Source organism: Protopterus annectens, chromosome 3.part1 (genome assembly GCF_019279795.1).
Source record: "Protopterus annectens isolate FY-2018-M chromosome 3.part1, PAN1.0, whole genome shotgun sequence".
Taxonomy (NCBI): domain Eukaryota; kingdom Metazoa; phylum Chordata; order Ceratodontiformes; family Protopteridae; genus Protopterus; species Protopterus annectens.
Window position 1 is genome coordinate 365,480,200 of NC_056732.1, and position 15,447 is coordinate 365,495,646.

Here is a 15,447-nt window from a genome sequence, read left to right on the forward strand (position 1 = left end):
AAATAAATGTTCGGTTGCCACATAACCTCCTTAATGGACATGTCCTTCCCATGATGGCGTGGAAGAACTCAGGGAAGACAAAGCTTTGATGATGAAATGAAGACTCCTGTCCAAGAAATGGCCTCTCCTGGGGTCAAATCACTAAGCATGCACTGAGCTCTCTGACTCTAGGATCTGGATTGTGCCAGAACTCATGACAGCACACGTGCATGATCACCATATATGGATGGAGAGTCAGACCTAGTGAAATCCATACATCAACATTGCATAAGAAATAGAGCCCTGCTGCAGCACAGGTGAAGGTATACACCCAAGGGTCCTGCAAATGAAGTCCTGTACCAGTGAATCAAAAGGCCTTCAATCTTCTAACAAGCAACTGATGTCTTCTTTTCTTTGGACTATAGACCTTGGTGCAGTCTCATTCTGTTACTTCACATATACCTGGGTTTGCTGGACCTGGTGGTCCAAAGGGACGCTTTAGGATAAGAATTACCTCTTAATTATCCCTTATTCCTGACTTGATGATTACAACTGAGCAGACAAGGAAATGATTTGCTCGGGTTAGGAATGCTAGCATGTACATCACAGTGCAATTATTCTGTGGTAGCAGCCAGTCATTTAACTATTTCTGGCTTTAAGGCCTCTTTGGAGATGAAATATTAGATAGAATAAAGTACCCTCTAATCAAAAATGTTCCCCATCTCTGTGAGAACCAAGATGTTGAGTATAATGTGGAGCTATGGTTATGAAGTAAAGGCTTCACCTAGTTCTCAAAGAAGAATCTCTAGTAAAAATATAACCCACCCAAGCAGAATCCTTCTTTGTGTATCCAAAAATGCACCAGTAGAAAAAAAAAACAGGAGTATTCAACATTTGGCAGGCAGTAGCAATGGTTGAGATCCAGACTGTCATCATCATCATCATCATCATCATCTTCTTTCGGCTGTTCTCGTTAGGGGTCGCCACAGCAGATCACCTGTTTCCATTTATTCCTGTCCTCTGCATCTTGCTCTGTCACACTAACCACCTGCATGTCCTCTCTCACCACATCCATAAACCTTATCTTAGGCCTTCTTCTTTTCCTGTTACTTGGTAGCTTCATCCTTAGCATCTTTTTCCCAATATACTCAGCATCCCTCTTCAGCACATGTCCAAACCAACGTAATCTTGCCTCTTTGGCTTTGTCTCCAAACCTTCCAACCTGGCTGACCCTCTAATATACTTATTCCTAATTCTGTCCACCCTCGTCACACCCAGTGCAAATCTTAACATCTTTAACTCTGCCACATCCAGCTATGACTCCTGCCTTTTTATCAATGCCACTGTCTCCAACCCATATAAGATAGCTGGTCTCACTACACTCTTGTAGACCTTCCCTTTCACTCTTACAGGTACTCATCTGTCACAAATCACTCCTGACACTCTTCTTCACCCACTCCATCCTGCCTGTACTCTCTTCTTCACCTCTCTTCCGCACTCACCGTTACTCTGAACTATTGACCCCAAGTATTTAAACTCATCCACCTTCGCCACCTCTACTCCTTGCATCCTCACCATTCTTCTATCCTCCCTCTCATTCACACACATATATTCTGTCTTAGTCCTGCTGACCTTCATTCCTCTTCTCTCTAGAGCATATCTCCATCTCTCCAGGGTCTCCTCCACCTGTTTCCTACTCTCACTACAGATCACAATGCCATCTGCAAACATCATAGTCCATGGAGACTCCTGTCTGATCTCGTCTGTCAACCTGTCCATCACCATTGCAAATAAGGAAGGGCTCAGAGCTGATCCTTGATGTAACCCATCTCCACCTTAAACACATCTGTCACTCCCACCGCAGACCTCACCACTGTCAGACTACCCTCGTACATATCCTGTACCACTCTTACATACTTCTCTGACACTTCTGACTTCCTCATACAATACCACAACTCCTCTCAAGGCACCCTGTCATATGCTTTCTCTAAGTCTACAAAAACATAATGCAACTCCTTCTGACATTCTCTGTACTTTTCCATCAACACTCTCAGAGCAAACATCGCATCTGTAGTGCTCTTTCCCGGCATGAAACCATACTGCTGTTCACTAATCATCACGTCCCTTCTTAACCTAGCTTCCACTACTCTTTCCCATAACTTCATGCTGTGACTGATCAATTTAATCCCTCTATAGTTACTAGAGCTCTGCACATCACCCTTATTCTTAAAAATCGGTACCAAAACACTTTTTCTCCATTCCTCAGGCATCCTCTCACTTTCTAAGATTTCATTAAACAATCTGGTTAAAAGCTCCACTGCCATTTCACCTAAACACCTCCATGCTTCCACAGGTATGTCATCTGGGCCAACAGCCTTTCCATTCTTCATTCTCTTCATAGCTATCCTTACTTCCTCCTTGCTAATCCATTGTACTTCATGATTCACTATCCCTGCATCATCCAACCTTCTCTCCCTCTCATTCTCTTCATTCATCAACCCCTCAAAGTACTCTTTCCATCTCCTCAACACACTCTCCTAACTTGTGAGTATGTTTCCCTCATTATCCTTTATCACTTTTACCTGCTGCACATCTTTCCTAGCTCGGTCCCTCTGTCTAGCCAATCGGTACAGGTCCTTTTCTCCCTCCTTAGTGTCCAACCTTTCATAGAACTCTTCATATGCCTTATCCTTAGCCTTCGCCACCTCTCTCTTTGCCATGCACCTCATCTCCTTATACTCCTGTCTACTTTCTTCATCTCTCTGACAATCCCACTTCTTCTTTGCCAGCCTCTTTGTCTGTATACTCTTCTGTACATCCTCATTCCACCACCATGTCTCCTTGTCATCCTTCCTCTGTCCCGATGTGATACCAAGCACCTTTCTAGCCGTCTCCCTTACTAGCTCTGCTGTAGTTACCCGGCTATTTGGTAACTCTTCACTGCCACCCAGTGCCTGTCTTAACTCATTCCTGAACTCCACCTCACAATTACCCTTTTTCAATTTCCACCATTTGATCCTTGGTGCTGCCTTTACACTCCTCCTCCTCTTCTTGATCACCAACGTCATCCTACAAACCACCATCCTATGCTGCCTAGACTTTGGCAGTGGCAAAAAAAAAAAAAAAATACAGCAAAGGTAGTGGATAATCATTCCTATGAGATTGATGTGTAACATTATGGCATGGATCATTACAGCCATACATTTCTTCTTAGGCACAGGAAAATTCCAGAAAGTGATGCATATTGCAGCCCACACTTCCTGTTCTTTATTACTGCCTTTCACAATCCATGTGACAGGCTTTTTTTTTTTTTCTGCTTTTTTCCTTTCAGTATTAGGCTCAAATGCCTCATTTCAGGAGTAACCCAGTAGGAGTACTGATGCCATTAAATGATTTTCTAAGAATTACAAATGATACACATGGCATCAAACTCAGGCTAACTGGACTTTGCTTCCTTATATATTATTATCTATTTTGATATCCTGGCAATCTGAGGGTGTTTTAAACCTGTCCTGCCTTACACCCTTATACTCTCCTTTCTGTACTGTTTCTTGTCCAATTTTTAATTAATTAATTAATTTTTGTCTGACTAGTGCTCTGTTAGATTTAAAGACACAATTTGTGTTGTAACATGCAACAGCTCTGTGAACTTATCAGTCAAAAAGTACAATAATATTGTACTGATCTTTGAAATCTGCTCTAACGAACTGAGATGCACTTGCCACACTATTAAAAAAAAGATATGAATATCTGATAAATAAAACACATTTGGTAAAGCTAGTTCCCAGTTTTCCTTTTGCCCATTGATTTTAATTACAAAACTTGAAGAATAAAATGATGTAATTTAATGGAAAGCCAACAGATGGTGCCAGTAGAATATAACAGAGTACGACAGACAGTAGCCAATAGAATTAAGAAGAGAATATTTCTGCTCATGGTTAGCCATGTGACTCTGTGCATGTGTTTCAGCATGGGTCTGTAGCCTGAACAATCCTGCAGTCTGAATGAGGCGGCTCGAGAGTAAACAAGCATCCCTAAGGTTTCCTATATGATTACATGGGCTAGCAGAGACATACAGCCTGTAGGGTCAGGATAAGCTCTACCTACATATGAGGCAAGGAGGGAAATAAAATAGTTTTTAAACTACTGAGGATGGCTACTTCCAGTAATTCCAGCTTATCTGGGTCTTCTGTTTCATCTGGTAGGTAGTTTTCTTTTATTTTGTAGACCCTGTCTGCAGCCTCACATGTAGTCTAAATCATCAGCACATCTGAAACTAATTTATTATTTTTTGCAACTGTGCTACTGCTGACTTGTAACAGCTTAATGTTGTTGAAAACAGCATGAGGAAGTAATTGTTATTAATGTTGCCTTGGAGAAAGGCAGATGAGTTGAATGTAATTCTATGTACTAGAAGCCTTTGCTGAGCGGCTTATGCTACAGTGGGGTGTGATTAATGTCTCACTTCCTTATCATTCGTTACAGTTATTAACAAGAACTTGTTATTGTGTTAACATTATTTTAGGAAATAGTTATATTCAAGCAGGATCCAGACAGTTTTGCCCAGTTGTCCCACTTGAAGTAATTAGAAGTCAGAACACTTGCCGTTTAGCTTTGTAGGTGAGAGAATGGTCCAATCAGCATTCACTTTCTCTAGATGACTGAACCCTGTTGTAGCATTCACTGACTGATGATGATGGTTGGAAACTCGTACATTTCTGTTGAGACTTAGGCTGTGGGTAATAGGAATTCCTGTGGGCTATTTCAGGCTACCTGCCTGACCTCTAGGTCTTTGCTGGAAATGAACTGGGAACTGAATTAATTAAAGAAAATCTTGACATCAATAAAGGCAGTGTATTCCTGAGAGACATAGAAAAAAGTGAATGAATTTATCCTGCCTCTCATGCATGAGCATGCACATGAGGTTTTAGTTACTGGATTGCCTTCTATGTTCAGTACAAGCAAAATTCTTTCTGAATAATGAAATTTATTTGGGGATATTCATTAATGCTTGTCTTGTGTTAAGCATGGAGTGACCCTATTAAAAAGAAGCAGCATTGTAGTAAGGCTGTGAGGAATGAAAATACAGAGGACATTCATTAAGAAGGACAGGACGGCAATTTTCTTATAAAGTTTTAATTTCTAATAACCTTCTGCCAGCTTTTTAAAATCACACATGTTAAAAGGATGTTCTTTTTATGCAAACAGTGACAAAATGGACTGTGTATTTTATAAGTACCGACATTTTTGCATTTGTGTAGAGCTAATTTAAAAACTTACAGTGAAAATGATGTTACAATTTTGATATGGGAAACTAGAAAAGGAAGGTTAGTGGAGACACTAAAAGAGATGGCCTAGTTCTGAGATAACGTGCATATTTACATAAAGCTCAGTACCAGTGATTCATGTTATTTTTTATAAAACTTATCACTTTTTTGCATTTATTTGTTCATCAGAGATGAGTTATGATCAGGAAGGAAACCATGTGCTAGTACAGCTTATTTCATAGATAAACAAAGTGTGGTGACAGATAAGACGTGAGCTGGTTGCCAGTTCCACCCCATTGTAATATCTAAATTACAATGTCTGGCTGTTTAACACTAGAATCACCTTCCTTCCACTTTTTTAAGCATAAACACCGCATCATGCACAGATTTGAGACATCCCATTTACAGTATAATTGAAATCCAAATCTGTTCTCTCTTTCTCTGGTTAATTGCCAGATGAATACTCTACCTTTTCAGTGTATGAGAATTTCTTTCAAGTTCCTCCTGTATTTACTTATTAGCAGCTTTATTCCATGGCTGTTTTTTGTTAGGCATTTTCCATCTGAAAATACTTTGTACTTCATATACCCTATAAGGTACTGTTCTAGCCACCTTTCAATTTTTTAATTATGAGTTTTGAGGAAGGCATTTCTTCATTTTACCATTTTAAGTGTTATAATATATATATATATATATTGGCTATTATTCCATGCATGGAACTATGGGCATAAATTTCTACTCAGCAGTCACTGTGGTGAAGTATGCTAATTAGAGAATTGTTTCCAAGAATAATTTGCTATATACATGCTTTTTATATGTTCTAACTGCCCTGCAATACTGCTGCTACCTGGCCATTTTAAGTTATAATCCTGTTACAGTCTTAATGTTAACCACATATGGCAGTAGATTGTTTCGTTATTTTAAATATGATATTGCTAGGATTCAGCTAGGTAGAATTACAAATCAAACAGCTAGATTCCATGCTTTCAAGATGGTCCTTGGCAATAAAAATGGACAGATAGATATTGAAAATTAATTTTAAAATGATATATCAGAATGTCTTAGAATATCTTTTTGAAAAACAGAGGTTGGAGTTGGAAAACTGTAAAGTATCAAGAGCTCAAGAGTTAAAATGGATAGCTTTTAGTAATAACACATAACTTTTTTGTAAACTTTCAAGTGTGCAAAACTATCTATCTCTCTCTCTCTCTATATATATATATATATATCTATATCTATATATCTATATCTATATCTATATCTATATATATATATATATATATATATATATATATATATATATAAAATTATGTCCTTCCAACCAGAAATGTATACACTATAGAATGGTGCCTATTCTACAAGGCACTGCATCACATGATAAACACATAGCCAAGATGGGATTAAAGTGTGTCTCCTGTCACCTAGAAAGTTCGCTTACACCCCCCCCCCACCAAGCTCCAGTCTCATATAGACTAATCCTGTAACAATACTTTCAGCTGATGGAGAACTGGTCAGAGATTTGACGTAATAATTCAACATTCTTAAGTCTGCACTGAATTATGACCTGTTTCTATGCTTGAATGCCTTTTGCAGAGTCTTGGTATTGTCTTGTAGTTTGTGCTGGAAATCTTTATCGATTGTCAGGCCACAGTAAGACATTTCCTTTTAGAAACTCACATTTCCCTCCTTTAGTCTTAGTCCCATGCTGTTTTACCTTGTCCTGAGCCATTCATTTAAGAAAGCCTAAAGAAAAAGTGGGAGCATACAGCAAGGGAATAGTTCCATTTGGAGTGGTGGGACTGAAGAAAATGGAGTATTGTGCAAAAAACATACCACATTCTCATTTACAGTTTGTGAAATTAATGAACAAACTGGTGTATATTGTTGGTGGATGAGAAAAAAATATTACTTACAGACCATTTTCTTTTTTCAAAAAGTCATTGAATATTGAAGAACATTTAAGAATCCCTTCAGACATAGGTTCATAGGTTCATAGGTTTATAGTAGGCTATCTGCCCTAAGGCATTTATAAGCCTAGCCCAAAGTTTTGTGGCTTACGCCACCCCTTATATGTAAAAATACTGTGCCCATTAGTTTGTTGTGCCTCTGTCCAGCAGTGACACAGAGATGATTCTCGGGGTAAACCTACGATCTCCCATCCACAGGTCAAGATTTTTCTTGAACAGAGCCAGCGAGGTGCTCTGCCTCACATGGACCGGGATTTTATTCCACAGCATAGGGAGTCTCTGAGTGATAAATCTATCCCTCCAGCACGTCCTATTTATATCCATGCTAAGGTTTAAGTCACTTGCTCTAGTTGTTTTGGTGGATTTGGATTTTTTGAGGTGGAGCATGTCTATTAATTCCGGGTTGGACATGGCCTTGTATGTCAGGCACATATCACCTCTGAGCAGACGGTATGCAACTGAATAGAGCTGGAGTTTCTTCAATCTGGCAGCATATGACAGATTTTGGAGTCCCTTTATCCTTTTGGTGAGGAACTTTTGGGGTCTCTCCAATTGCTGCAGATGTTGGGTGAGATACATCCAGAATGGGGCATTGTACTCGATCATTGGTCTGATAAGTGAAGAGTACAGGGGAACAATGACTTCACTAGATCTGGATGTGAATCCCTTCATGATCAGGTGGGCAATGTAGAAGGTCTTTCTAACCACTTTAGCAACGTGAGTGTCAAAAGAAAGGCCACTGTCAACCTGGGTCCCCAGGTCCCTGATAACCTCTTCTGTGCTTAGTGGATTGCCACCTATATGGTAGCTTGGGGTTACCTTGTTTTTTCTGAAGGGTATGACTATACATTTTTTGGCGTTTAACTTCAGGCCATGGCTCTGGCACCAGCTATTTGTTTCCGTGAGTCCCTTCTGAAGGATATCCATGTCCGATGCACTTTCCACTATGGCACCCAGTTTGCAGTCGTCTGCAAACTTTGTCAGCCAAAGTCCTCCCATGTTGGCCTGTACTTCTGAGAAGTAGATGCCGAACAATAGGGGGCCAAGGACCAAGCCCTGTGGGACTCCACTTGTGACCAGCTTGGAGTCTGACATAGCGCCAGCAACTCTAACCCTGTGGGTTCTGTCCTTAAGTCAGTTTGCAACCCATCTTGTGACATATGGGTTTACATTTAAGCTGGTAAGTTTTTCTACAATACCCGAGTGGGGTATTGTGTCAAAAGCCTTTGCAAGGTCAAGGTAGGCTGTATGGACTGCCTTTCCCTCATCAATGGCCTTACATCAGATTAATTCAGATATATGTAGGTATATGATAGGATTAGGAAGATATTTAATTAAAAAAGATTCATTTTGAAATAATACTTTACTTGTCATTGAAACTTGATAACTTATGGTATATTTGTAGTTGCACTAGACTAAAATTGTATATAAAGCAGACCAAACAATGGTAAATATGAGAATCCAGGAAAGTGTTAGAGATATGGCGACAAAACAAGGACAGTGGTATAGCACCCCATGCTTATAATGTGTGTATTAAGTATTTAATTCAGGGCAGACTATGTTTACCTAGAGGAGGAGAAAGCATATTAAATGTGGTGAGTGAAATGGATACTAGATTTATTTTAAAAATTGACAAAATGTCCCGTAGGGCAATAAGTCTTGATTTATCGTAGTATGTAATTACAAGTGAAAATGAGTAACCTGAATTGTACGGTTTCCTTTACCCAACACATTTTGATATGCCATTTGGAATTTGTTGATTGATACAAATGAAATTTAATGAAGTGCTGTCTGAAATGCAATTTAACTTGGGTAACAAATTGCAACATTGTCTGTTATTAACATTTATGACATCTGTATGTCTTTAGGAAACAATGAAGAAATCATTTAAGTTGTTTGAAATAATACAAAATGGAAGTGATAACCTGTGCCTTTTGCTTCCTTAAAAAGGATTCCCTACTGACCCGTCATGGAATAAAGTTATAAACTGAAACAGGAGAAAGCCAGTTTGTTTATACCATTCATTAATTGCCCAGGTGATTTTCATCAAATCTGGCTGTATTACTAGGATGTAATCAAGGTGATACTCTGTACTGGGAATTCACACTAAGACATGGTTCTTCCAAATGGCTGGAACTGATGTTACCCCACAGACAAGTTTTCTGTATCAAACAACTTTTGTGAATGTTAATGGCTGGCTTTATGCAAGCACTAAAGACTTATTTATTTGAAATGGCTTTTGATGGAGTAGGTTGATTACATATTAGTAATCTTATAGTATTGGTTGTCTTTGTTTAATTTTTGTTCATTTAACTTTTCATTTGTGTTTTATATAAAAAAAAAATAAATCATCTTGAACTTGAACTTGGATGGTTTAAAACTGCCTAGATGATGTCTCTTTTTCTGTCTGCAGGTATGTTTTGTTAAATCAATGTTTGTAAAGCCGTATCTCTTTCTATTCAAGGTAATGGATACTGTATACTGTGCAACATGGAGTCATTTGTAATACTGAAATCCCTAAAAATATAAATTCTCCTATGAAGCCTTTCTTTAGCACACGCCATGCATGTGTTGTTTGTTAGTTCCATTCTGCCTTAGGTCTGATCCTGTATGTCCCATCTTTTTTAACTCCACTTTCACATTAAATCTGAGACCATATGATACTAGATGAGGTTTATAGAGCTTGGGAGTAGCAATTTATTAAACTGACTCCTCACTTTCTTGTCTTTTATTGTCTTCAATTTGTTGGCAAAAATCTCAATGCGTATCTTCTAGTATTTGCAGTAGATTCTTTGGTGTTGTTTATTGCCAACATTTTGGGATGACATACTCAGTGTATCAACAGAGTACCAGTTCAGGTTAATATTTTGTAAAAATCCTCTGCCAGACAATGATAGCCTATCTTGTTTACATATACAGAAGTATAAAATCTATGTTTGCAAGTTATGTGTTACTGGTATCTTGATCTCATCTTTGAAAACTACTTTCCTACTAGTACACAACTTTAACTGTACTTACTTTTTTCATTGATGTTTTTGAAAGTGCCCTTATATCCAATGACAAAATGAATGAGAAAGTGCTTCTTTTGTATAATGTTTCATTTTCACTTTTAACCTTGCTACCTTTGGGGCAATTTCTATGATTTTTTTAAATGTTACGTAGTTTAAAGTACCTCTTCTTACCCAACTTTTTACATCACTTCTAATTTTCTCTGAAATCGATTCACTGTCTGTATTAATCAGTTTATGTACAACAAATGCTATCTTGTATTTTTCTCTTTTATGTTTGGCACCTACACTGCTTCATTCATAGTTTTGTTGTATACTCACTCAGTATCTGCTGTCCTTATGGCATTTTCTACAGTATTTTATTACAGATTTATTTCCAATTTACAGAGAGACATTGCATCAGTAGCCTTAGTTTGGCACTTAGATACATAGATTCATATATATTCTAAGGTTATTGAGTCTTATGACCATTTATACCTTATTAGTACTCTCCCCCCATGTTATACTGTCTTTTTTCAGGAGGGTTATACCAGTTAGTCCTGGAGTAAATTTGTAGATGCCCATCTTGTCATCTAGGTTATGTTTAAGACAAGATTGGGAGTTGCACTACTTAACATGCAGGAGAAGTTCATTCCAAAGATTTGTGTAGCACTGGGTTATAAACCTGTCCCTCTACCATGTTTTATTTATCTGTTGATGAAGATTTAGGTCCCTTGTTCTAGTATTGTTGGAACCATTGGACTTGTGGATATACAAGAGGTCCAGGAAAACTGATTCTCTGAAGATATGATAAGCAATACAGAGATCTTTCCTCAAAAGTCCATAACATACCAGATAAAGGAATAGATCTCTCAGCATCCATTGGTAGCTTAGATAATTTAGGCCTATGATCTTTTTTGGTTCAGAACCTTTAGGTCCTTTCTAATTGTTATGTTTAATGAGCTACAGCACAAAATGGGCACTGTACTAAATAACTGGCCTGATCAAGGCTTAGTATTAGAGAGTGATTACCTCTTTAGACCTACAAGTTATTCCTTGGCAATTAGCTGTGCTGTATAAATAAAATGATTTCTTGATAACTATTGTCACATGATGGTCGAAATACATGAATTATCAACCCAAGTTAGTTCTCTGAGTACTTTTTCTTTTGGTAGTGGTACATTTTCTATATAGTATGAGGAGGGGAGGGACTCCCTTCCAAAGGGTTACTACTACACCTTTTAGTGTTTTGTTTGAGCACATTTTAGTACACCAAGAATTTAGTAGGGAGAGTCCATTCTGGAGGATTTTAGTGTCAGAGGTTGACTTCACAACACTCCCCAGTTTGCAGTCATCTGTTGACTTTATCATCCAGAGGTCTTGACCCTTTCAGCTGGTTTATTTTCTGTCTTACTGCACATGGGGAAGTTTTTAAAGCATTTCACTTCTGTATAATGCCAACATGGGAAATGATGTTGAGAGCCTTGGCCAGGCCAAGGTAGGCCATTTGTATCACATGACTGCTATCTGCAGCCTCTGCAACCTTTTCAAAGAAGTTTACTAGATTGTGAAGGGAAATCCCTGTCTACTCAAAGCTAAACTCTTGTGAGTCAAGTCATATAAGATTCTTGATATTGTAGTTTATGAGGTCCATTGTAGTATATTCCATGACTTAGCAGATGAGGCTTGTAAATCTGACAGGTCAGAAATTACTTTGGTCTATTGTAAGGCCACCCTTATGTTAAACAGTTTAAGTAAGTAGTGGAGCTACAAGGGCACTATTAATTAAGAAACCTGGTATATTGTCAGGTCCAGTGGAGGAATCATTTTGGTCTTGTTTAGTGCTTCCAGTAAATTACAAAGTTCAAGTTTATTATAGTGCTTATTTCTTATACACTCAAACAATATAAAGAATGTAAAGAAGAAATTAGGATCTAATAAAATTAACTGTAGAAAAATGTGTGAATTTGCCAAGACTAAATCTCACTCGACCAAGGAGCTACAGACGTAAAAATACTGTTTCACTAAGTAAAGCAACATTGGTACATCAATAAAATAATGTTACAGAAAATATATAAATAATATAATAAATAGTACAACAAAGATATCTGACATTCAACTCAAATAATATTGCAGCCACCAAAAATTATTACATAAAATAAGTTGTAAAAACATTATTACACTAAATTATGCAATATTATTGCAAAAGATAAGAAAACATAAGCAGTGTGACAAAAAAAAACTGGCAATCATTAAGTGAGCATTGCCAGACAAAAACATTTAATTTTTAATGATGGAAAAAACTTAGATGAGCAAATCAAAAAGATGGTTTGGTGAGCAGATCTTAGATTTAAACAAAGCTCCAAAGCAGTGCATGATTTTACCATCTCAACATAAAACTGTCTTCCAACTTCTAATCCAAAGAGTGAGTTAGCAAACAAGCAAACAAAATCTTTGCACGCAAGCTTCTCTGTCTTACATTATCTAAAAATGTCACACTTGCCCAGTCTTATAAAATGCATACAGTTTCCATCACCAGTCTTCTTTACTTCATTTTCATCTTCTTCTTACAACAATACCTCTACGGACATAAAATAACAGTGCCATTGTTCTGTACCCATTAACAACACTGTCCTACAATGCTCCAGGACTCACATAGTAAGAAGAACAAAAGCACATTCTAAAAGAAACCCAACACATGTCTGCTGTCTGGTGGTTATCTGCCTCCATTGTTGAGACTGCGTGCTAGAGTGATCTTTAGAGATAATTGGGGAAGTAAGAGATTCAAGTATTTCAGGGCTCTGGATATAGGTTTTGGGGTGAAGCTGGCACTGAATTTGTTTGCATAGCTCTCGGCAATGTTAGTTGGGGTAGAATAGAAGGCATCATGTTGAGTAATTTTGGACCAATATAGGGTATTATTTTTTAGTAGAAAGAGTACTCATATATCTACCTTCCATACCAGTGCTAACAAGATTATTTTTGTCTTGTTTTTTATTGTGTATCATTTCTCATGAAAATGTGCTTGTATACAAGGGTCAGCCACAGCTTGTCTTCACTGTGTTGTGCCTGACTTAAACATTTGTGCCCACCGGCGCATATAAATCATTCATATCAAGCTGTATCATGATATAAGTATATTTTTTGGCCTGTATTTTATAGAAACTTCATACCTGGCTGATTGAACACTCATTTATATGCCTTCCAGGTTGGGAGTAATTTACATACAACATTTTGCATATAACGTAGCACCTGTAATAATGTGGGGTACTATTTTCAAAAGGCAGCCTTTTAGACCTTACTTTTATCCATAATCTGTAATCTTCATTTATGAGAATATTTCTGGCTGTAACTAATTACATTTCTTGGAAGCTGTTTGTAAAAGTACTCTCTATTTATGGTAACATTTGTTCCAGTATGATGCAGACTGTAGAATATTAGTGTGAGTTTTTTTTTCTTTGCTCCCCTTAACATTATCGTGAGACACCGTTTCATATTGTTAGAGTCAGACTTTCTGAACTGCAGCTCAGTGGACTACATTACACAGTGGTCTTATCTTCCAGCCAGCTGGCTACCATCTTCCTAGCTAAAATTCTTTCTTCACTTTCATTGGAGAGCAAAGCTGTGGCATTCCTGAGCTAAAATAAAACAAAATCTAGCCCTTGCATCCACAACAGGTTTCACATCCTCCCCAGAGCCCAAATAGAAACCTTCGCTTATGCTTTTTCTTCTCCTCTGAGATTTATTTTGCTTTCATATTGCTATTGTGCTGCAACTTCACTATTTTAGGTCTGATTTGCTTGCAACATTTCTTAGTTTTATTTGTTTTAAGGCTCTTGCAAAGACTTGCAGACATCTGTCTATGGTTTAGAAAATACCTGACTGCATACTCCCACTTAAATCTTTATAAATTCGGACACCATTCACTACCTCTCCCTTGTTGAAATCACTACATGTAAGAGAGATTTCCATTCAAACAAACCAATTTCTTTTAGCTCAAATTACAGATAATGCAATGTGAATGGTGCAAGTCATTTTATTCTTAATTCAATTGTTCTTTTACACTTGTATGCAGCTGCTATTTTTACAGTAAGGGAAATAGTGGTCTCACAGTTCTTAAGCTGTCAGTTATTTTAATGTAGTTGTTTAGGCAGTCAGCTGGAAATCATGATAATAGCCTTAATGCCATTTATTACGTTTTTTTTGTTTTCTTTTTCTTTGTATACAAAGGAGTTCATGTTGAGCAGATTAAGAGTTCAGTAGGTGTTATTGGGGTCACAGGGCTCTAATACACAGCTATTATGATATTGCCATAAGCCTTTAACTTAGCAGGGTCAACAAACACAGCCTTTTTGTAAAGTAACTGCAAACAGTAAGTTACCTTGTATTAAGAATTATGTAACTTTTTATCCATGCTTTGTAAAAGCAACCCTGGATACAATTTTTTTTTTTAGCTATAATTATTTGTAATTGTTGTCCATAAGGTATTTTGAAAGACTTTTGATGATTGCATCTGATTGTTTTCTTTACATTCTGAAGTAATCTAAGGGCACATGAATCCATAATGTCCTTTGTTCAGTGTTATAACTGAACAGGTAAACAGTAATTATTGCAGTGAATTATGATTACATTTAGATGACCTGGGTATCTGTAGTTATACGTTCTTATACCCTACTTTATTCCTGAATCATGGAGCCAACTATGTTGTTGGAACATCTTATGTTGTATACTATATTTTACCTATTTATGTGCTTGACTTTCTGTGGGTGATGCAGTAATAAGAATGCTTTACTGTTTGAACACATTTGGCATATTTCCAACTGTTGTGTTTACTAAGAAGCTACTAAGATGTTAAAAACTGTAACAGTGTCTTATTGCTGTTAGCAAGTATTTGCTGTCCTCCTTAATAAATGTTTTATGGACTTTGCACTGCAAAGAATTAATGACCAGCTCTGCATAATGGGGACTTGGAGAAATTATGACTTTCCTGGTGCCCGAACATTTAGTTCATAACATTTGTAGTGTACACATTTGTTACCATACTACAGACTTTTTTTGTTAATTACATTGTTCCGATTGAAGTCTCACAGCTGATTCCACACTGATTAAGCATTACAATATATGTCTATTGATTTTACTCTTTCCCATTTGTCACACGTTTGACATCTTAGCGCACAAAATGATACTGTCTGTGCTGTGCTTATGTGACCATTAGCACATAAACATTGTCCTTACTTTGTCTGAGGA

General features: G+C 37.4%; 1 protein-coding gene across 1 annotated transcript in view; it reads left to right on the forward strand.

The window, feature by feature from the left end:
* The first annotated feature begins 3,959 nt into the window (after positions 1 to 3,959).
* The window catches only part of CHN2 (chimerin 2), a 2,549,636-nt gene continuing 2,538,148 nt past the window's right edge, over positions 3,960 to 15,447 (forward strand). The window contains exon 1 of the mRNA XM_044066825.1: positions 3,960 to 4,180. Within this exon, the coding sequence (XP_043922760.1) occupies positions 4,132 to 4,180 (49 nt within the window). The 5' untranslated portion in view covers positions 3,960 to 4,131. The remainder of the gene's footprint in view (positions 4,181 to 15,447) is intronic.